This window comes from Falco peregrinus, chromosome 5 (genome assembly GCF_023634155.1).
Source record: "Falco peregrinus isolate bFalPer1 chromosome 5, bFalPer1.pri, whole genome shotgun sequence".
Lineage (NCBI taxonomy): Eukaryota > Metazoa > Chordata > Aves > Falconiformes > Falconidae > Falco > Falco peregrinus.
In genome coordinates this window covers 12,328,133-12,351,206 of record NC_073725.1, presented here as the reverse complement: position 1 = coordinate 12,351,206, position 23,074 = coordinate 12,328,133, and the positions used below count along the sequence as shown (strand labels likewise).

Genomic DNA, 23,074 nt, shown 5'->3' with positions numbered 1-23,074 from the left:
GTATCTACTAACACTACTTACTGCAGTGGAACGGAAAGACTTCTCTCCTACCTCCGCAAAAGACAAGTGGGACCAATACTATCTGAAGTCACACAACTTGAAGTATGAAACTGTATGGGCAGAAGTGTTTTGAATTTCTTTCTCATCAGAGGTTATCCATATGCTCACAGTTCACTAGCAAAAGCACTCATTGGCCAGTTCCTCCACTCTACAGTTCAAACTACTATTAGACCATAAAAATAGTATCACCTCATTGAATCTCACATTTCTTGACTGGTCCTCACAGATGGGCTGTTGCAGCCAGAATCCACTAAATGACAGAAACAGCTTAGCAGCAGTGCCGTAATGAAGCTCAGGCAAAAGAAAGTACATCTGAGTAGAGATACCAGCTCAGTTGTTTTCTCCACTGAAGACTCAGCCTCTGGGTCAGAAAGGATTTTCTACAGTTTGTTCCTGGTATGTTTCAGGCTCAGCTCATAGCATGAATGGGACTGTGAGTGAGCAAAGATGAAGAAGGGAGAGGGGAAGGCCCTTCTACAAGATCAGCAGTAGCAGGTGCCCAAGAAGGAACACAGACATGAGAAAGAAACATGAGCATTTACAAGCGTAAAAAACTTGTGCGGGGCGGGGGGAAGGGAATTAGACTGTTAAGACTCCAGCCCATTCAGTCTTCCTTTTGTAAGCCTTTTTAATTACGAGGAGCTCCCAGTGGCAAACCATTGTGGAGGAACAGTTTGCAAACCTTTCCGTAATTCCACTTGGATACAGTAGACCTGTCAGAAAAAGCCTCCAGAAAGAGACAGCTGGTGTTCCCATTGCTTAAAAGGTCTCATCATGTGGTTTAGACCAAGTCAGTGGGCTGCTGAGTATCAGAATGTGAGGCTTCATTTCAGTATGCCTAAAGGAGGAAACAAAAGACTGGCAGGAGAAGAGCCAACACACTGTATCAAAAAGATTCCTCATCTCTTGGCCTCCTTTTTAAACTTACTTCTGTTCTAGTCACCAGAAGGAGCAGGTCTGAAAAAAAAAATAAATAAAATTATAGTGCGTTCATTGGAGAACCCGCTTCCTTCCACGAAGGATGCAAGCATCAGGAATTTCCACAAAGTTTTAAAATGTTTTTGCCTGCTCACTTGTCACTTTGGTCAAGTAGCAGAGTTACTGCTAGCACCAAAACTGGCATCACACTGGTCTTATCTCTTGCTTGGTCATGATGGGACTGGTGACCTCCAAATGGTCAGTAGAAAATAGCAGAAAGATCACCCCTCTGAGGATGACAGCCTTTAAAAGAAGTTTTAGGGGTTTTCCTGAAATAGTCCTGGAAGCAATGATTCCAACCTTATTGAGTGCAAGATGCAAATGCCTACCAGGAATTGCACTTTCCTCCCAAGCAACAGAGGCAATGGAAACATCCATGTGAATTTGAGAAGCAGCTGCAACATGTAACACCAGGTTAGAAATCTTCCAGGAATACCAAAACCATAGGCTGATGGCCTAGTAAAGACATCGAGCTTTGCTTCCAGGCATGATAGTAGGGGACTTAGAAGAGGGAACCTCCCCAGTGTTCAAATACAGGAGGTTACTATAAGATGTAGAGCTGTACCTAGAGTCAAAGAAAAGGAAGCACAGCTGAATGACTTACGTCATAGGCCAAGAGGAACTGATGAGAGAAAGGACAAAGGCACTGCATATAGTAGGTGCAGGAGAGGGTGATGATTGTATACATAGTGACTAAGAGGAGCATCTTCTGGCTTTCAGGGCTCCTGCAAAGCTACAGCCCAGTAAAAACATATCATAACGAACAATAGCAAAATTTCTGACTGACAATAGAGGACAAAAGATATATAGCTGCAAAGACAGGACTCTGAAGAAAATACAGTAACTCCACCAAGAATTAGACATGGGAATTGTCAGCAAACGAGTTCACACTGAACTCCAGGAAGCAGGCATACAAATAAGTCACTGAGTAGAACAGGAAAAGCGTAAAAAGGGGGGGGGGGGAATGGATTTTGCACAAGATGCAAAGTTAAAAAGTTAAACAGGAATGCAACAAATAAGTACTGTAAAGAAAAGCCATGACAAAGTTCATAGGAAAGACTTTGCATACAGAATCAAAGCTAATAATTATGACAACAAAATTATACCTATCCTTGCAAACCAAGGGAAAGAACACAGCAGCAAGAGAGCAGGCAGTCTCAAAGGATGAAATATTTTATGCATATGACAAAACTAAAAAGAATGAGAGCAGTTTTAAATCACAGACTAGTATCAACACCAAGGACATGTTTGTGTGCAGCGGGCACAAAATAGATAACACAAGTAAATGGCTCCAGAGACAGCAACGGACATAAGAATTACATCTTCACCTCTTTGCTAGAAACAGCCAGGGAAGTAAAACACAAGATAGAAGAAAAACAATACGAATCTCAGAGTAGAACTATGTATAGGACCATATGCTTGTTGCCCACCCAAAGATTACACTGTTACCTTAACGTATATGAGCATTACAACACACATCTTTCCCTAAAAAAAAAAAAAAAGACTAAGTGAATTCAAAGGTTCTATAGCTTTATAAACTGTAAGAACACCTTCTGAAGTTTTTGATTCCACAAATGGTGCTGCAGTTATCCAGCAGTCACAAAGAGGTGGGTCTCACTGAAACTGTGCTAAAAAAACGATCCCAGTCCTGAAATTCTTCAGTGAGGAAAAAGGGATCTTTCAGTACATGTTCCGGCAGCTCCCAGTGTCCAGAACTTTTGTGCCAGGGTCACTTCTACTGAGGGAAGAAATGATCACCCAAATGGGGGAAAAAATAATAGAATATAATCTGACAAATAATTAAACTTGCACTATACCATTGTAATAATTTTCAGGAGTGAGAAGTTGCACATAGGAAGTATCACCAACAGACAGGGAAGACTTTAAAGTCAGTCACTCAGCTACAAGGAAAAAAAAAACCAATCAAGGGATATATTGCTGACTTCTGTAACACAGCCTTGTAACAGGAAAGCATAGCATCTGAACAAGAACATGACCTGTTAGACCAAACCAGTTTCAGACCACTTCAAGGTAACAGCTAGGAAAAAAATAAAAATTTGAAAGAGAAATATACAAGGCAAAATTTATATCAATTCTACTTGCGTAGTCAGCCACTGCAGAAAAAAAAAAAACCTTGACGCTCAAGAACATTTTAACCCTCAAGGGGATTTGAAAAATACATCAGTATTACACACAGTGAGACAAAACACTTCAGCTGTATACTATAAAATACTTTTTTAAAGTTTCTCAGAAGTATGTGGGAGTCACTCTGAAATAGAAGCATTTCTCCGAAGGCTCTACAGATAGAGTGCATTCCCCAGCAGGGCCATGACTGTTCAAGACCCGCTGCAGAGCTCTGCATTGGGATATCCAGACTAAGCAATAGGCTACAGACATGCAGAAACACACAGCAGATTTTCAAACGTAGCAGGAATTGCCTATTACACTACAAAAACCACACAATAACATCATTATCACAGACTATTATCTAGACACCTGGGAACTAAAAAAAACCCTGTCAGACATTACCTCAGTGACCACTGTAATCAAGGCAATGGACCATTTGCTCAGCCATATCTGAAAATGTGAAGTATCATTACAGTAAACTGGACTCCCTTGTCTTTCTGTGATTTACCTGGAAATGGGAAGTCAGGCATATCACTCCCTTTCCCTAACACAGAAGTCTGTCAAATGGCAAAACTGAACAGCAGTTAAAATTATTATGGCTAGTCAAGATGAGTAAGAAAATGTGTGGCAGGCCATTCTTAACAGAAGCAGCTTATAAACACTGCAACACCAGAAGAAGCGAGTGCAAGGCAGCTCCTGGGTGACAGTGAGACACATACTCTGCTGCCCGCCAAACGTGCACAACAGTTTGTGCAGTGTTCAGATGCACAAGAACAACCCTCCTAAATACAGCAGATGAAAGGTCAGGAGTTTAAGCGGTTACTTGCATTAATAGGACAACATAGAACTTCCTGGTTTTAACAGAACATTAAACAGCTTATGTATATAAAGCATTTATCTTCTACTCCTCAGTGTTTTTGAGAGATCTCTCTCACAGGTGACAAGTCTACCAATATGTAAGGCCTATAGCAGTACAACACAGCATGGATTATTTTTTTCTGGAAGCACGTGATGAAAGCATGAGAAAGAGCAAAGCAAAGCCTGGATGTTAAACTGTTTTGACTATCTCCCTTTTAACATTTAACTGTGAATGAAATGAAAATAACTAAAAAATAAAGCTGCATTTAATCTGAAAAGGTGAGGAGAGGAGAATAATTTTAGGTCAGAAACTGGACTTTATTGAAGTTATTTTAGTAGAAATTAACAATTATTTTCAATCCAAACCTTCCATGAAGCTTGAAAAAAAACTAACAAAACCTTCCCATTTAAAAGGACATATAACCATCACTTGATGTATACAGTACCTAAGAAAGAATGCAAATATATCAATGCTTTATTTACTCAGCATCTTCTACAAGGTCTGACCGGGTATTAATTAACACATGAAAATGTCCAGTGTACTTAACTAATTAGAGCCAAAGACAGATTATGTAATCCCAAATTCAAGCCTTGGGGTATGTAAAGACATGCCCTCAATATGCTGCTGAAAGATAAAGACAGTGCTTGTGGTATATGAGTTATAAGCCCCCCATAGCACAGCACACTGCATTCCATGACCTCCACTACTCTGCTCGTGCGCTGCAGCAGAAGTGGGGGAACACAAGCCTGCTCTCAGCAATACGCATTTGCGGTTGCATACAGGCTGCTAGTGAAACAATATGCTGCTTTACAGAAATGCAGATCTGCTATCAAATGCCTTTTTCCTTCTTTTTCAGTTGTTAGCTGCTAAGCCACAGGAAACATCATGCCTGTGTGTCTGATTGCTGCAAGGGTATAAGAAAGCACCTTTGAAGTGTCATAATCTGTAATTTAAACCTGTAATACATCCTTAAACAATACACTGCAACATTCCTTTACAGGCAGAAGAGGTTTTCCTTACACACACGTTTAGTTGGGAGAAAAATTCTCTTTTTAAGTGAATTTCAACACATGAACTAACTAACATTAGCAGAGATTAGCGGTCTAAAACACACACCAGAGGACCTGTATTTACAGTGAGCTAGATGAATTCTGACACAGATGGTAACAGCTAGGACATCTGACATTACAAATGATACCGTGTCCTTAAACAAATTCCATTATGCTCAGGTATGTATTGAGCTGCAGTTGTTTCAGATAACAAAGTGACCTTTCTGCCATATGTGGTTTGATACTTAAGCAAAGCAGGAGAAATTAAAGACAAAGTACCAGCCTTCACTTTGAATTTTGCCTTCCCTTCTCCATTTCTTTCACATGCATGATGAAGTATAAAAAGCACATACAATAAACCACCACCAAGCTTTCAGTACTCTGCTCACCAGCATGCAAGTGGGATTTCATTCGCATTCAGTAACGCTGTGCAGGGATCAGACTCAATTAAACCACTCACGCTTTTTAGAATTCTCTATGGCTTTCCTCTGAGAGAATTATCACAGTGCAATCAGACCACATCCTCGCCAAGAAAGTAGTCCAGAAACAAGAATATGCCATGCTGTGTTTCTAAATTACTGCAAGAAGCTGAGTAAGCAACATATTAGCTGAACAGGAAGCCAGACATTTGAAAATACAATTACTGCAATGTTAATATGTCACTGTCGCTGATCTGGATTGTAGAGTTGCCTTCACAAAGACAAAGTGGCCAAAAGTGATAGCTATGAAATGAAACAGGTGGGAAACTGTTACATGACTGGCACTGGGGGGCTGTGTGTGTCTCAATCATTGCTGATATGTTTATATATATATATGTTTATATAAATATATATAAATTTATTTTACACCTCGTCAAAACATCAAGCAAAACCCCACTACACACAAACTTGTTTGAAGCTTTGGATTCTCCCCTGAAAAATCTCGCTCCGATCATCTGTATACATCAGAAGCAGCTCTAGGTAACTCCAAAGCATAGTTTTAACGAACTGAGGCAAGCACCAAGGACCTGGTTTAGAAGCGGTTTAAGATTTAATGCTTCTGCCTCCTTGTGGCAGACGCTGGAATGAGCCTCCCTCAAGAGTCAGCTCAGCCGCAAATGCACGTCAGCTCTGAAAAACACAGGAGCGTTGGCTCTCCTATAAAATCCTCGGAAAGCAGCTTAGAGTTAATTTTTTAACGGAGTGAGAAACCACAATAAGTTGAAGGACAAAAAGCGGCAAGGAAAAAACCTCACTGGGAAGTTTGTGGGGTTCTCCCCCCCTCTTCCCAAGTTTGTGGCTGTTAGCAAATCTCTTCAGGCACCAGCTCCAGGGAGAGCAAAGCTGAGCAGGATCCCAGTACTCATCCAGAGCAAGCTGAGCCCAAAGTTATCCAGCTTTCTGAACGTTGACTTTACCTCACTTACCCTTCATAAACGTTGTGTGTGAATTGGTGGCTTTGATATGGAAAGCCTTACGTTGCCTGAGACTCGGTCTGTGTGATGCTTACCTCTTTTTGCTATATTGACAAACACAATACGCCCTGGTGATGGATTATTGTCACACTGCAGCAGAAACTGGAAGAGTTGGCCTGCCCTACACATAAAAATTATTCTGTATAACCTAACACAGCCTTCACTTTTGGGATACATCACACAACATGCATTTAAGTAACAACAGAACAGCTCTAGCAATTCAGAGTAAAGGTCCACGTGAGTACTATACTCCTCCAGACCTGAGAGCAGCAACTGCTTCAAGAAAATGTACAAGAAACAGTGCTAGCCTGGAGTAGCACTCCTCCAGAGTAGGTAATCCTGTCTTCTGACCCCTACTACATCGACAGCTTTCAGAGACAAGACTTTGATATGCATCATTATGCTGAATAAACCTCAGCAGACATTTTTGTCAGGTCTTGTTTTATCATGTTGAACCTATCCAACTTTCTGCATCTACAATACCACATGGCAGTGAGCCTCCGCATTATTTATTCCTTCCGTGAGAACAATCTTCCTTTTGTTCTGGAACAGATTGCCTAATCACTGCTTTGTGGGGTCCTGAGAAGTCAGAGAACAGGAGATGGATTCTGTTAGGTTCTTCCACATAACCGTTATTTCATATAACCCCCTAAAACTTTCTCAGTGCAGTTAAGCTTTCAGCCTACTCTGCCCAAGCACTTTTTAATTGCTAGAACTGTACCACCCCACTATTATTCTGCTTTTTCAGGTCATTTATGAATGCAGTGATCATAGGCGCAAGAACCAATCTGCACCCCAATGGCAACTTTTCCCTGCTGTGGAAAAGGATAATTTTTCCTACCCTTTCAACATCTTATTAATCCACAGAATGACCTTTCCTCATGAGAATTTAGTGAGTTTTTCAGTTTTAGGCACCAGTCAAGGACTCCAGCCAGGCTGTTTTAACACTGAAACCCAAGTACGCTGCAGGATACATACCACTGAGCTAGATATCTCCCAGTTCCTCGATAGAGTTCATGCAGATGCTCACCTTCCCTCAGAAGATGCCCTTATATCACTTCTAAATTACAGAAGTGTCCGTACTGGTTGCAAGTTTGATATATATGACCTCAGCACCTCTTTGGGAGACTGGCATCATATTCAACATCTCCAAGACAAGTGACAAAGTATAGGCTGAAGCTGGAAGTTTGGTGGTTTCAGTTTAGTTTACTTGCGGCTCTTAAGCAAGCCCAAACAATAGCTGTAGTACTCTTGTATTCAGGGACCAAAATGGAGTAATTCTTGAGAAACATCATATAAAGGGCAATATGGGAGAAAGACTGAAAGACTCAAAATTCATTCTGCGGATGCTTCTATACTGTAGTGGGAAAAAGTACATAAGGCATAAAAAAAAACCAATACAGCCTGTGAGTCCCTAAATAAAACCTTTCTCACTGAAGACAAAAAAAAAAAAAAAAAAAAAAAATCCCTGCAACCTTAAACATGAGGGAACTCTGGAACAGTTCTAGCACAAGAGTAACCACTTAACTGTGACATGAGAACACTCCAGTTCATAAGCATTTCCCATACCAGTCAAAACACATGGCCTTCTACGATTCATTTCTCATACTTCTTAATACAGCTATATCAACAGTTTTACAGCCATTATTATAGGCAGGATTTCAGATTAATACTTGTGCTGCAAAGGCTGGTAGCCCCTATTGCTTAATAATCATAAAATGTCTTGGATCCTGTATTTGGGAAATAACATTAGAGAAGAAACTATACTAAGTTATAGTTTATAAGTTATATATATAACTAAGAAGTTAGGAGAAGACTCTGGATTTTAAAAAGAGCAAGTTTAAGATAGGTATCTGCTTCAGCATGCAATTTAGTTATTTGAATAACAGACTGAAATCAAAGGATGTCAGACTATTGTGCTGTGACAAAAGACTTGGACCTACTTACTAGAACTGCAAACAAGTAGCCAAAGGGCATGGAAAGCCTTTCATTTTGAACTGGCTGTTTATGGTGGCCAGGTCAGAACTTAATGCTATTTTCAGTTAATTTTCCATTGTCACGTTTCCAAATTAAGTGTTTTGGTACAACATTCCCAGATAAAAATCAACCTGTAGAAATTTATAAAAACAAACATTAGATGACATCCACCTCTGAGAACACTTCACAACCCACAGTTTGTTAATATGTAGTAATTTAATATGAATGTTCCCTGTTCTGTGCAGTAGGCAACACAAGCGATTGAAGCTCGAGGGTAATATTTATTTTGCCAAACTGTAAACTAACTCTAGGATTCACACTTTCCCCTAATGAAGCACAAGATCTCCTAAATGACTCCTGCAATGTCCTCTTCTGGCCAGTTCATGTTTTTATTTTTTACTATCAGATACCCATAGTATGCTTCACTAAGTATCACAGAGAAACTCCTCCTTCAGAAGTTCACAGGGTAGTATGAGGAGGTGTACTACACTAATTCTTTAAGGGAGATAAAGCTACAATAATACTGTTATCTAAAGGAATCTAAACAGAGCTTGCTGGCCTACTGCATAGGGTGTCCTACTACAAGGAAGAAGTATTCTTCCATTTTCTCCTTGTATGGTCTATTTTCAGTTCAATACAGCTAGATTTCCACTGAGACCATAACATCATCTGTTTATGTATTCTGTCAAGTGTTCCCAGGACCTACTTGAATTGTTTTTCTAAGTGTAGGGCCTCTGCTGTAGGTCCTCAAATGAAGTGCGTGCAATATTGATCAAAGTCCTGCTTGCACTCCATGCAAGATTCAATATATTCCTATTAGACGGATACAAGCAGAGCTTGATCTTTAGCAGGATAAGCAAGCACTGTACTGCAGGAGACGATAAAGCTCAGTTGTTCTAAGTGGCTTAGAGTTTTATCTAGTCTTTGGAGACCCATCTACAAGTCACTGGGAGGATTAACAACATTTCCCCGCCCCCCTCCCCCCCCCCCCCCCCTCCCCCCAGTCAGCCATGGTTATGGAGGCACAGAGCACAACCTTGCTTACTATTTTCACTGCCCACAAATGTAAATCATGAAGAGAACGTTTGTGTGCTTTAAGTCTAAGACATTATCATACTCTGCCAGATTACCATTTTCCGCCACAAGTTTTGGATGGGTACATTAGCAATCTGCACACCATTTTCCCTTCTTAATCTTGCAACTATCCAATTAACACCTGCATTTTAACCTGTCCATGAAGAGGGATTCAAATCAATCTCAGCCATCGCGGTACTGTCACTCATTCAATACAATTAAGGTGCTTTCCCCATGTAAGCACCATTCATACTTCACAGCAGCAGAAACCAACTAACTGTTTTGTTAGTCAGGTTCTTCTTACACTGTTCATCAAACTTCAGTGTTTCCATTGAAGCCTGTAGGATTTCTGTTTTCACTGCTGTAGCCTTTTCAATAGCTTGTTAGTGGCTTTTCCTTCATTTTTGAATGTTTAATTCAAGATTGCACTCCTGTTGAAATTTTCCCCTGCCACATTAATAATTATCTTTCACATCCACTACAGCTGAAACAAGAAATACAGTGGATTTATTACAATACCTAAGCCAAGCTTATAAAGAATCGCATTATCTAGTTCTTTGCCTGCATTAACCCTATTTCAGCTTCTGTCTTAGAAGAGCCATATATTTCATTTAGACTGGAATTAGGGTCCTGGCCCCCAGCATCAGTGAACTTTGAGGTATTATTGCAAGTTATTTGTAGGGTTTTGGCTTTTTTTAACAATCCCATCCCCCAAATGCATGAAACATTGGTGCTTACTAAAAAAATCCCAGTCAAAGCTGACAGCCTACTTCTTAGATAGTGTGATGGTCACCATACAGAATGTTCTCAGACACTGGCAGAACAGCAGGGTACTAAAGACAATCATCATGGACCTTTGAAACAGAACTCTTCAGCAAGATACCAAGAACACATCAAGAAATTCTCAAAGAATTTACCTCTAAGTCTAAAAGCTGGTCATCAGGATAACACAAGGGTTCTAGATATGCTGGCAGGACCATCACTCTGAACCTCATGTCAAACTCAGTTGCAGATATAAAAGTCTCATTTTCTTTCTAGCACCACATTCCTGTGTCTCAGGTAACTTCCACCAATGCTTGGCATCAACCAGTGATTAACTGAGTCACTGTTAACACAGAATGGCAAAAAAAAAAAAAAACCACAAACCCTGTCATTTCCTGAGAAGTACAGTTTGATTCCAAATATCAGCATAGCTTGATTGAACAAAAAAGGAGAACTCATACAATCAAGACCTTAACTCAGTAGGCAACTGATCTGTACCCCGAAATGTGAGGATTAGTAAGCATCCTGATATAACCAAGTGTTACTGCTGTTCAATGACTATTCAAGCTTATGTAGAGCCATGTAGTAGACGGCAGGGCTCTCAAACTGCTGAAATAAAACTGAAATACTGAGGTCTCTAATTAATGAAAGATTCTTAGCCAAAACCAGCTCCAAGATTAGACAAAGTGAGAGTCCACATTAAGAAAACAACCCAGGACAAACAGACTGACTTTAAAGACAGAGTATCTGTTCTCTAACAGATTTAAAATGAATTGTATCTGCTGAGGAACTGGTCCATATGTTTGAGAGGTATTTTCCAACTCCAGCTTTTATGATTCATACATAGATTGCAATTTCATTGCTACAGGGTAAATACATTTTAAATTAGACTATATAAAGAAGCTCTAAAGTTGCCATGACAGTTGCAGCAAAATGCCTTGTCGTTTCTCATCACAAAGCATAACCTATCTTTATAACCAAATTAGCTTTTTCAGCTATTCCACCAAATGTAGCCTGCAGATCTATTTTTGTTGATCCACCAATTGTTTCTTTCAGATTTGCATGGTTAATGATCAAATACAATGATCATCATTTAGAATATTAAAACAATCCATCAGCTAGCTTTGTTCTCTTTCATGTGAAACACAGGAAAGGTGAAAGGTTTTAGAGAACTTTTTGTCAGGACCTTGTTTAGAAAGGCAGAGAAACAGTTCTATGCCACCAGCCCTGATCTGACTGTCTTCCCTAGACCTGCCCCTGGACACAGCTCAATGCCAGCTGTTTCTCCTCCAAAGGTTAGCCCTACCCCTTGGCTAATGTTTGCTCTGGAAAAATCATCAACTCCTTTGTTAGTGCAGCTGATGGTGGATCCAGCCATGGTCTCTTAGTTGCATTTCCTTTCCAGATTTAAGGCTTCAGGAGTATGAAAGATGAGAGGCACAAAGAGCAGAGTCCATCTGTTACTTTTGAATAATGGGTGAGGGGTGGGGGGCAAAAGTCTTCTAAAAATAACTTAAACTTCTGCTCCCACTTATCTTCCAATCTTTAAAAGCATGGGAACACTAAAGGCGGGGGTGGGGGGGAGAACGGGCGAGTGACACACAGTAGTATGCATGTGGGTTGCAACTTGTCATACTAATTATCTTTTGCATCAAATTGATTTCATTAACCAGAGAGAAGAACTTTTAAAAATCTCCATGAACTGTTCATTCCAGAAACAATTAAATCGAAAGTAAGAAGAATGATGAATTGCTGACAAGTGTTAAAACATCATCTGCAGGCAGCTTCTTTTTTCTTTTAAGAAGATGTCATAGCAAAGTCAAACGCAAGAAAATTACAAGAGAAGGTATCAAATGACATTTAATAGAACATGAGGCAAGATGGCAATGTGTAAAATCCTTTGTCAATCTTTGTTATTAGTCAATGTGCACACATCAGGGATACTACGGACAGTGTAATGGAAAGACCCCACTGTAAGATTATGTACTGCTTCAAACAATATTATCTAACAAAAAATTATCAGACAAGATCTGAACCTTGAGAAGAGTCAGGAATAATGTTTCTAGATGCAGCAAGGAGATAGTTTCCTTAAAAGACTTAAAGATTTAGAGAGTTCTGAATTCAATCAAACCAATATAGAATTTTGTTAGAATTCAATGGTGTAGCTGTGTGAGCAACAAAACCAATTAAGCCTGATAGTGAACGTATACGTGTCTTGCAGCTGATTGACTTTAATTGAATTATTCCTTAAGCTCTGGGGTGAGCTCATCCCTTAACCAGAAAATCTGCACAGGAGAAAAAGTTTAGCCTCATTCTTGAAAAAACACAGACACCAACAACTGAGTCTTTTGCCCCATTGTTAGGGAATCCATCACATCGTTCTCTCCATGAATTGCCTGCTGGCTAGTGAAGGATGATCTCATGCTTTCCTTTGGTGCAGCACCACCAGCCTCTCTCCTCTGCTGCGTTTTTACAATTTGCGGAAGAACTTCGTATCTCTGGAAGATGCAATAAACTTGTACCCTTCCTTTTCTTCACCAAGATCAGTCAAAAAAGGCCAAGTTACAGGGAGCAGTCAGCACTCGCAGACAGAACATCAATAAGCTTCATTCAGCAAGAAAAACAGGCGAAAGAGTTATGCGAGGAATTTCCAGGAAGTTCTCCAATTGACACTCTGCAGTTTTGAGGTGAAGTTTCTGAAAGGGGTAGGGCACCTTTCGGTGACAATTCAAGATGTGACACAGGGAGAATTCTGGCTTTATTGGTTTAGCATTAGTAGAATCCTATTGGTTTCAGGGTGGGTTGGTTTTTTTTAATCTTCTAAAATTCACTTTCTAGGAAAAAAATACTTCTGAGTGACAAAATAAGTGCAGCTTACAGATACTTTGTGGAAATGTTTCATGTCTATAGAAGTCATTACAAATGCTGTCACTTCCCTTCATCCCCAGCACACATACTTCTCTAGGCTCTACTCTGAGCACACTGAGTAGATACTTAACATGATACACTCATTTGGTATTTGTCATCAAAAATAATGACGTAACAACAAAAATAATGACGTGAACAGAATAAAAAAGCTAGCTGGTCTAGAAAAAAAATCCTATTATGGCAGCTGTTTAAAAACATCATTTTGAACTAAAACGTTTTTATACTGCATGCTGATTTTAAGATTAGCCAGGGTATAGATGGAATCTTCTGAACCTCAACTTGAAAGTGCAACAAAATACCAGCAGTATCTCTGACTGAGTAATGATGAGAAAGGAAACCCATTGTATTTTCCTCTCATACTTGCAGAAGAGAACACAATGCCGCATCTTAGAAGAGTCCTCTTATGTATCCATAACCATTACACCTAAATTTTCAGGTTTATACACCATAATCAGGAGAAATTTAGCATAAATAATTTACCAAGACTTAGGTCACCATAACTTCTACAGAGCATGCACTCTCCAGACTTTTGAGCATTGTAATACTAGACTCACATAGTTGTTGTGTAATGAGAACTAATGCCCAAATATCATGTTTGGTGAAGGATATATATATATATATATATCTATATATATATATATATATCCATCTTCAACCTACGGAGTGGTCTAAAGGGACCAGTTATATAGATTGCAGAGGACAGTTGACCTGTGTGTTGTCATTTACACTAACCATGAAGCATAAGCCTAACTTCTAAACATAAGTTTTAGCTTCTTTCTAAAGATACACAACTGCTACCATAGCAGGATGAAGACCACTGACGCTATCAGATACAAAGGGTCTCTCCACAAGCACCAAGAGAAAGAATGGGGTCAGACCTTATCTACTGCCATTGCTTCCCTCCAGGCACAGGGTCTCATCCTGCTTGCAACTTACAAAATAACTTTACATCCAATTCAGTAGGCTTCTTGGTAATTTTTCAAACACAAGAGGTACCATACTGGGAGGAGCAACCTTCGAATAACGCTATGTACATTTACTCAAATTCTGCCACTGACCAGAAGTTTCCTTTTTTAGTTCCTTTCTTATTTTGCTTTAAAAACACCTTAGCTTTTCAAAGCAAAGTTTATGTTGTACTTTGCTTGGCAACAGATATAGCAGCTCCTGAGTCTCATTTGGTTGAGTTATCGTCATGCAACAAAAATAGCTTACACATCTTGCTGTACCTATGCATTTGGCTGAGTAGCCAACCCAGTGTGCCGCTCTCTCTTGTTGCTTGCATAGCAGTCACAAAGATTAACAGGTCTGCTCTGCCCTTGCCAGTGACCTTGGTGAAGTCAGGTTTGTCAGCGCAGCTTGCAGATTCCCACTGCTTTAAAAACAGATGCCAGGTTCAATCTTCCCTTATGATGTCTTACCAAAAGCAACATGCTAGAAGCAGCAGCCCACAGATTTTACTGAGGAATCATCAAACTTTGAAGACAAGCAGGGCCTTTAACACTTCCAGTTGACTGGAAGAAACCAGCAACCTCTAGCAGGAGAAATGAGCAAGTGCTACAAGATATGAGACACACAAGAAAAAACTGTCCATGAGTCAGGGTTGTACTTGATTCGGCTACCTACTACACAGGTCAGTCTTTATTAATAGCAGACAAGATCCCACAAAGCTATAATATGCATAATGCGGCATATGCTACGAATGTAGTAACAGCAGCAAACTTGGTGCATTGACCACAGATACTTGATTTTTCCAGTCCTTCTTCCAATACTTCTTTTACACATCATGCCTTACAAGTACTTTAACTAGCTAAACTTGCTTCTGCAAGGCACTGCCTCCACCTCAAACTCAAGTTTAATGAAGTAACTGAGGCAAGCCTAACAAAGGCTTGTTGAAATTCACTGCGTTGATTTCACAGCATGTCAAAACAACGTTAAGAATTCAGGTTTTTTTTCATTCCATATTTGATTTTATCCCATATGATATCCCATTTATCCAATGATGATTTAAACCCAAATGTAACTAGGATCAAAGTGCAATAAGAACCAAGTTCAAATGTTGTAAAACTACGATGATGTATGGTACAGAGGTATATATAGTTCTGAGAAGATGTATTATGGAAAGGAGGTATTTAGGGATTTTACACATATGTCAATTTTTTGCAAAACTGACAAATTTCCCTCATTAACTCCGATGAAGCCCACTGAATTTTGCTACAGTTTTTTGGTTATATGCCAAGTGCCAGGAGGCAGTGACATATTTCTGTTGCTTGGGTTGTCTGGTCTGCTTTTGGAAAATTGCCAGAACTCATTTGACCTTTATAATAAGGTTTAACCCTAGTAGTTGGACTAAGATACTCATTTAGATAAGCAGACTGGTCCAGCTCAAACCTAGGTCAACAGTGAAGGAACGCTGTTGCCATTTGACAGCTGTTCAGTGGCTTCTGGGAAAATCGTTGGTGTTCTCAGTACATTTTCTAGTGGACAGGCACTTAACCTGAAGTTTACTGCCACAGTTTGCAGTGCTCAGCAGAAAGGCCAACAGCTGAGTCATCAGGGAGACAGTGACTTTCTTAATACTGACTTTTTCCAAGTCAGACTTGAGGCACTGAAGGGAAAAAGCCTAAAGAAGATTCAGAACAGGCAAATACAGAAATCTTTATAGTATTTAGAACTAGGCATCTTCCAACAGCTTAAAACAAAAGTCACTTCACAGGAATGGATCTTTTGAGCCATGGCTAACAAGCACTCCTATAACCTTTGTGTTCAGAAAACATGCCAGATCCCATAACGGAAACTCACCACTCCTCATCTCTCTGCTCTAACAGGTAATTAATTCCACCTGCAGGTCCCTGTTATTTTGGATACAAGCAGGCAGCAACAATCCCAGCTACTACTGGTCGAAGCACTCCAGCTACTACCAGTAGCCATACCTGGGATGCTTCTTAAAACTAAATAAATGCTCTATTTTTATACCAAATGATTGATCACAAGGTTCATTTTGACCTCAGGCACTGTGAAAGAGACTACTGAACTGACAGCTCTGTATAATTATCTGCTTATCAACACATTACTGCTCCAACACATATACAGGAAGAATAAAAGTGCAAAAACAAGGCAAGGGGAAAGCAGGGACACACACATAACAGACAGGAAACAAGACAGCTAAGTTATATACACTGAAATATCTGACCTGGAATTCAGTGAAACAGCTGCTACAGAAAAGCTGGAATATCATCCTCCCTAGCTTCCATTTTCTTGACTGGTATTTCCATCATCTCAATCATGAAGAAGCTGTATTATAAACTATCACATAGAGTGGTAGAAGAATTGGCATATTTGAAATGTAGATCTTACACTGAATGTTTACCAACATCCACTGTCTGTTCCAATTCCTCTAAGAAAACCGCTAACCACTGGGTACTAAAACATAGTACTTATTTCTATGTTTAAAGAGCAGGATATTGAAGTAAAAAAAACCCAACACATTCTGATCTTGATTAAGGCACTGATGCCAAGTTCAGCAACGGACAAAGCTTTGACTATCTGCAAGAAACCAAGAAGCTTGCACTGCCCACACCAGAAAGCCACAGCAATTGTAACAAAGCAGCAGCAGCGCCAGACAGAGGAACATTATGGAAGTTTAGCCGAGAGCCCTCCTGTCCTGCAGCCCATTCGACATACTTCCACTTTCTGCATTTTTACTTCGTTAGCTATTAAGCTAATGCCTTGCTAATAGATACAGGGAGGGGAAAGATGCTGAAGTGTTCTATATTATTTTTAATGGCATTTAAGACGCAGCAATTACTCTTTGGGCTCATTTAGCACCTAATAGTAAAGATGCAGTCATATCTTTCTAGAAGGTAATATAATCTAAGCGTGTCTAAAGATACTTCTGCTAACAACCCTTGCGCAAGAGACCTGGAATATTGTCACAAAGGTGCCAGCCAACAGTGAGGACCAAATAGTCAGACTTGATGGGCTAGCTCCCTAGAGTGTGCCCATGAGCAAGAAAAGACAGCCTATCTCTGTCTTCTGCTTGCATATAAAGTGGATTTACTTGCAAGATCTGTTTAGGTGCTACCCACTTTTTGCCTCTCATCAACATAAGCAAGTTAGGACAATGGTTGGTTGGTTGTTCCAGCCTTTCTTTTAAGACACTTCACTTACGGTTACTTTCAGTGCTTCAACTTTAGGTTTGTATCTGAGATACTGCATTTCTTCTGTTTTTCTAAGAAACAATTCTTTTTTTCTTTCTTTTTCATTTTTACATCTACTTTGGCTACACCAACCCAAGAGTTTCCACGTCATTGCTAGTAATGAGAGAATTGTTAATGTTAAAACTGCTTCTAGGGACATCTGAGCTGCAATACCAAGTGTCTTGCGTCCCACCCTGCCTGTCTACCTATGATTCCTAATGAGACACAGACTGTCCCACACATGGATGTGCCATTACTATAAGACACTCTGCCTTGGCTGCCATCCCACTCGGCAAAAGCAGCGGCATGTTAGGAATCAGCTATATCATTGTGCCTGATAAAGTGCCACTTCCTCCTTCATTTTCATCAGCGGTAAGAGCCAGTTGCACTTCAGAAAGCACACACAGTCTGCAGAGTACCACAGAAGGACTAAGTTCACTTCAGAGCTTCTCACAAAATTGCTGCAGACTTCTTGACACATCAAGTGATGCCACTAGCCAAGAATGGCAGCACAGGCAATTCCAGCTCATTAGCATCAGCTTGTATCTTCTTGATTCTATCCCTCAAGCCAGTTTAGCACATCTGAAGGCAGTAAGGTCCAACACAACCCCCTGGATGCCAATTCAGACGCTGAAATTTGGTTTGGCTTCCCTGCCCAACCCTCAGTCCTTTAATTCAGTAGATTAATTCCTTGGCTCCAAGAAAGATCAACCTTTTATACTATTGGCTTCTTATTCTGACATTGAGAAAGTAAAGTGCTTGAGAAAAAGCTAGCGTGAAGCAGGTAGTAATGCTTCTTTCCCAGGGCAGTCAGAAGGAACCTCTTAATCAAGTTTTAAAGACGCCTCCCCTGCAACAAGACACTTTCCCAGGCTCAAGAAGCAGGAAAAAAAATTTCTCTCAACAGCTTCACATCAAAACAAAACCCCAAACCTGAGCACACAAATTCCACATGTCCATGAGAGCAATGGGTTAATAGGAACTTATTAAAAACCTTCCGCAGATAGTGTATTTGAGATAGATAAACATGCTTCAGCTTAGACAATACAAAATATAAGTATGTCTGGGTAGTACAAAGCAAAATAAGTCCGTGAAAAATGTGTTATTTTCAGCAAATCATTGACCCCACCTGCAAAACACCTTTCAAATCTCTCACCCAATGGACCTTCAAACTTCACACAGATAGAGAAAATGAAAAAAAGAAAACTTGGGGGAGGGAAGGAGGAAATCAATTTAACTTTTAACATTTCTTAGATGCATCAAAGGTCTCAGCCATGTAGTTCTATTAGGCTTCTGTGTGAATTCTTGTAAGATGTATGTGGAAAAGCCTTCACTGGGTTCACTGCATGAGACTGAAGAAAATGCAGACAATATGAATTCGAACTTTAATCTTTTTCTTTCCTGGAAAGCCATCTTCAAAGAAAATGTTTAAATAAACTATATATAGATGCTGGCAAGTTGTAAGGCTGAATACAAGTCTCTGATCCAATACACATATTTTGCCACTCAGCTCATGAGAGTGCACAGCAGTGTTCGGGTCTCCCAAACTGAACCGCAGCATGGCTATACAGCCTCACAGTTGGTACAGGTATTTGTAATATCCGTGAGGCAAGTTTACAAGCTTATTAAACCCAGAACACAGAATACAAAAGCTTACAATAAACAAGGATGAAAAAGAAAAGATTAGGAGTGTAAACGACAAAGGAAGATGAGATTAAAATGTGTGTGGGACAACACAGGTGGAAGAAAGTTACCACAGGCATGCTTTAATACAGCACGACAATTTTTTTTCCTGCAGATGCTGGATGGTCTAGACATACTTTCAAACAACATTCCTGGTAGTTAATCCCTTGACTCTGCTAGTGATTTGACAGGGTTGTAACATTACGAACAATCTTTATTATGTACTTATCTTCCCCTCCCTCCTCAAAAAAGAAATCAAGCCTGTAGAGCATAAAGTGCTTTTCATACTATTTGTTAGGATGATCTCCTTCTGACTTAGGAATGCATCTCCCATTAACATTAATGGGCAACTGCAGACACAGAAAAAGGGGAACAGTCATTACTGTTTCAGCCTTGTACATGTTAGTGATAAGATACTCCATGAACTTTTTCTTGCTTGCTGTCTGATCCCTTAGCATGGGGCAAGCAATAACCACTGAAAAGAATTAACCTTCTGCCTACATAGTCTTCATTTTCACCCCCACAACAGTGAAAATTCCATATTCAAAAAGTGAAAGAAAAAAAAGTTGCAAACCTTAGTAAGCAAAAAAAAAGAACATACTTCTATATGGAGAGGAGGCACGAGACTCAAAATATTTTGTGAAAGCAGAACTACTAAGACTGGAAGGATGGTGACATAGATAGCTAACAGCCCATGAAGCATTTAGCCACCTTCTTTCCCTTCATAATTTGACTACAAATAAAATTGATAGTTTCTTTGGCTTTAGTTTTCCAGGCCACAGCTCATGTTGCTGAAGTTTCCCCTCTTAGTGCATACACGTCCTTCAAAAAACAAAAATCCAGTACATCAGTTCAAGAATTTGCTCACCAGGATAACTTAAATTTTTCATAACATCAAGGGCAAGGGTGTTTGAGAGGAAATGAATGTACAAAGAGGTCAGAAAGAAACAAAAGTAGAAGTTGGGGGAAAGCAATATTTATAGGGTCAACACTGAACAAACACTTGAAGAGTTTTTAAAGACCAAGTTGCCTTAGTTGACACACGTTGTTCTTTGATCACAAAGCAAGCCATGTCATTGTCTGTAGGCAAAAAAAGGTCCTTTGGTTTTGATGAAGTAACAGAAACCCTAAATACCATTCAAATTCATTCAATAAAAAAAATCACTGCCAATAATACTGCTTCCTGGCTATCACCAAACAGCTTTCTAGCTTCAGGCTGGGCTTATAACAAGTTTTCCTGAAATTTTTGGCCATTATAACCACTTCACAACTCTGTTGTTTAAAGTAGTGCAAAGAATATCGGCTGGGGGTAGGCAGCACGGGAGAACATGACTTCACACATTGCCAAAGAGCATCAAACACTTCTAACTTAAGTGACAAGACACAAACAATAGAGGGATCCAGCCATAATAACCATTCCCGACAACCTACAGAGGGGCACCACTGCACTGAATGAGTCACAGCTGTATAAGCCTCCTCCCTAAGCGGCAACTGCATCTAACAGTTTGCCACAGGATATCCTGCAACAACCTGAAATTAGCATGACCTAGTCGGGCTAATACAGGTAGGAAACGCTATTGGATCCCTTCACAGATTGATTTTAAAAGGAAGCATGTATCAACCTGAGCTTCATATCTATTTTGACAAGGGCATATTACCTGATGGGGCTGTGAACTGGACCATCTGCTGTAGGAAGGAGCACCAGAAGTCTTGTTGGCTGTAGTTCTCTGCAAAATAAAAAGATAGACATGTCAAGTAATCACCAACATCTCCATCATAACAGTCAGCTTCACCAATCTCAACTATGTAAGCTCCCACAATAAAAAAAAAATAAACAAAACCATCAAAAAACTACAAATACAATACATTAGCATTAAAATCAGAGATGAGGGTATGCTGAATTTGCCAGTAATGTTGCCTCAACTTCTGTGTGTCACCTAGATGCCAAATTTAAACGCTGATCCCTAACCTAAACTGGGGCTGCAAAGCACCACCTTCCAACCAGGTAATTTACTCAGATTAAGCAAACATGCTCTAAATGGAAAAACAACTGACATCCTCTACCGGTGTGGCACATGAAGGCACAGACCCCAAGTCAGTGAAGAAGTATGATCCTTTATTGCATACGTAAGTGCTGGTCATATGCGATCGCTTATCTAACCAAGTTCTGCCCTGGAATATGCCTACATGCAGCAAAGCACCTTTGCAGCCAGCTCACGCTCCACCAAGCCGTCTACTCCTTCCAAGCTCATCTAAGGAGGTCTCTTCTTCCCAGACCAGGATTTAAGCTGGGGGGGGGCTTTGGCCATGCCCCTCATTGGGAGGCTTTGGGCAGCCCCTCATTGCAGGCAGGTGTGCACAGAACTGATGTGCAGGTGAGCTGAGAGCCAGAGTTCGTGCTAGTTGCTTCCTCACTACATTTTAAGGCATAATCACTCTGCAGCCTGGCACTCAGACAACAAATGAAGCCTTTTCTTTATCTCCACATCCAGGCCTCGGGAGCAAGCAGGGAAAGCCTGCACAGATTTCAAAAAGAGCCCTTACATACCCGGGCTTGTGCAAAGCTGTCCTGCACAACATCCATGTCTCTAAACTGGAGAGGTATGGATTTGATGGAGTTTGAGGGACCACTCAATGGATAAGGAATTGGCTGGATGGTCACACCCAAAGAGCTGTGGTCAACAGTTTGATGTTCAAGTGGAAACCAGTGATGAGCAGCATTCCTCAGCAGCTGGCACTGGAGCCAGCACTGTTTAACATCTTTGTCAGTGACATGGGCAGTGGGATTGACTGCACCCTCAGCAAGTTTGCTGATGACACCAAGCTGAGTGGTGCAATTGACACACTGGAGGGAAGGGATGCCATCCAGAGAACCTTTACAGCCTTTAGAGGTGGGCCTATGCAAACCTCATGACATTCAACAGGGCCAAGTGAAAGATCCTGCACCTGGGCTAGAGCAATCTCAAACACAAATACAGGCTGCACAGAGAACGGATTGAGAGCAGCCCTGAGGAGAAAGGCTTGTGGGTATTGATGGATGAAAAGCTCAATATGACACAGCAATGTGCACTTGCAGCCAACCATATCCTGGGCTGCATTAAACGAAGCGTAACCGGCAGGTCGAGGGAGGGGATTCTTGCCCTCTACTCCATGCATGAGACCCCACCTTGAGAACTGCGTTCAGCTCCGGGGCTACCAACATAAGAAGGACCTGGACCTGTTGGAGCAAGTTCAGAGGAGGGCCACAAAGATGATCAGAGGGCTGGAGCACCTATCCTGTAAGGACAGGCTGAAGAAGTTGGAATTGTTCAACCTGGGGAGACCTTATAGCAGCCTTTGAATACTGAAAGGGGGCCTACAAGAAAGCTGCAGGGCGGCTTTTTACAAGGGCACGTAGTGATAGGACAAGGGGAAATGGCTTTAAACTGAAAGAGGGTAGACTTCAGATTAGATATTAGGAAGAAATTCTTCACCATGAGGCTAGTGAGACACTGGAACTGATTGCCCAGAGAAGTTGTGGATGTCCCATCTCTAGAAGTGTTCAAGACCAGGTGGGATGGGGCTTTGAGCAACCTGATCTATTGGAAGGTGTCCCTGCCCATGGTGGGGGCAGGAGGGAACTAGTCAATCTTTAAGGTCCCTTCCAACACAAACCATTCTATGATTTTAAGGACACCATTTAGGATGTTTGTCTGCCTGTTCTGAGAAGTTATATGTGTATTTTTCCCTAAGTCATAGTGACGTTTCATTCCCTACTTCATAGTAGTTTTATAGAGGCTTTTCTTAACTTGTAGAAAATAAAGCAAAATTGTTCTTTCAGAATCACTTCACTCAAAAATGAAGCTTACATATTTTTGGAATAGGTAATAAATGAAATTAGCTGTTTATCAACTTCTTTTTGAAGAAAAGAACCACAGACTTTTATGAT

General features: G+C 40.5%; 1 protein-coding gene across 1 annotated transcript in view; it reads right to left on the bottom strand.

The window, feature by feature from the left end:
• The window catches only part of RBMS3 (RNA binding motif single stranded interacting protein 3), a 718,801-nt gene that overhangs the window by 590,202 nt on the left and 105,525 nt on the right, over positions 1-23,074 (bottom strand). Inside the window, 1 exon segment of the mRNA XM_055803834.1 lies at positions 20,805-20,873. Coding sequence (XP_055659809.1) covers positions 20,805-20,873 — 69 coding nt within the window.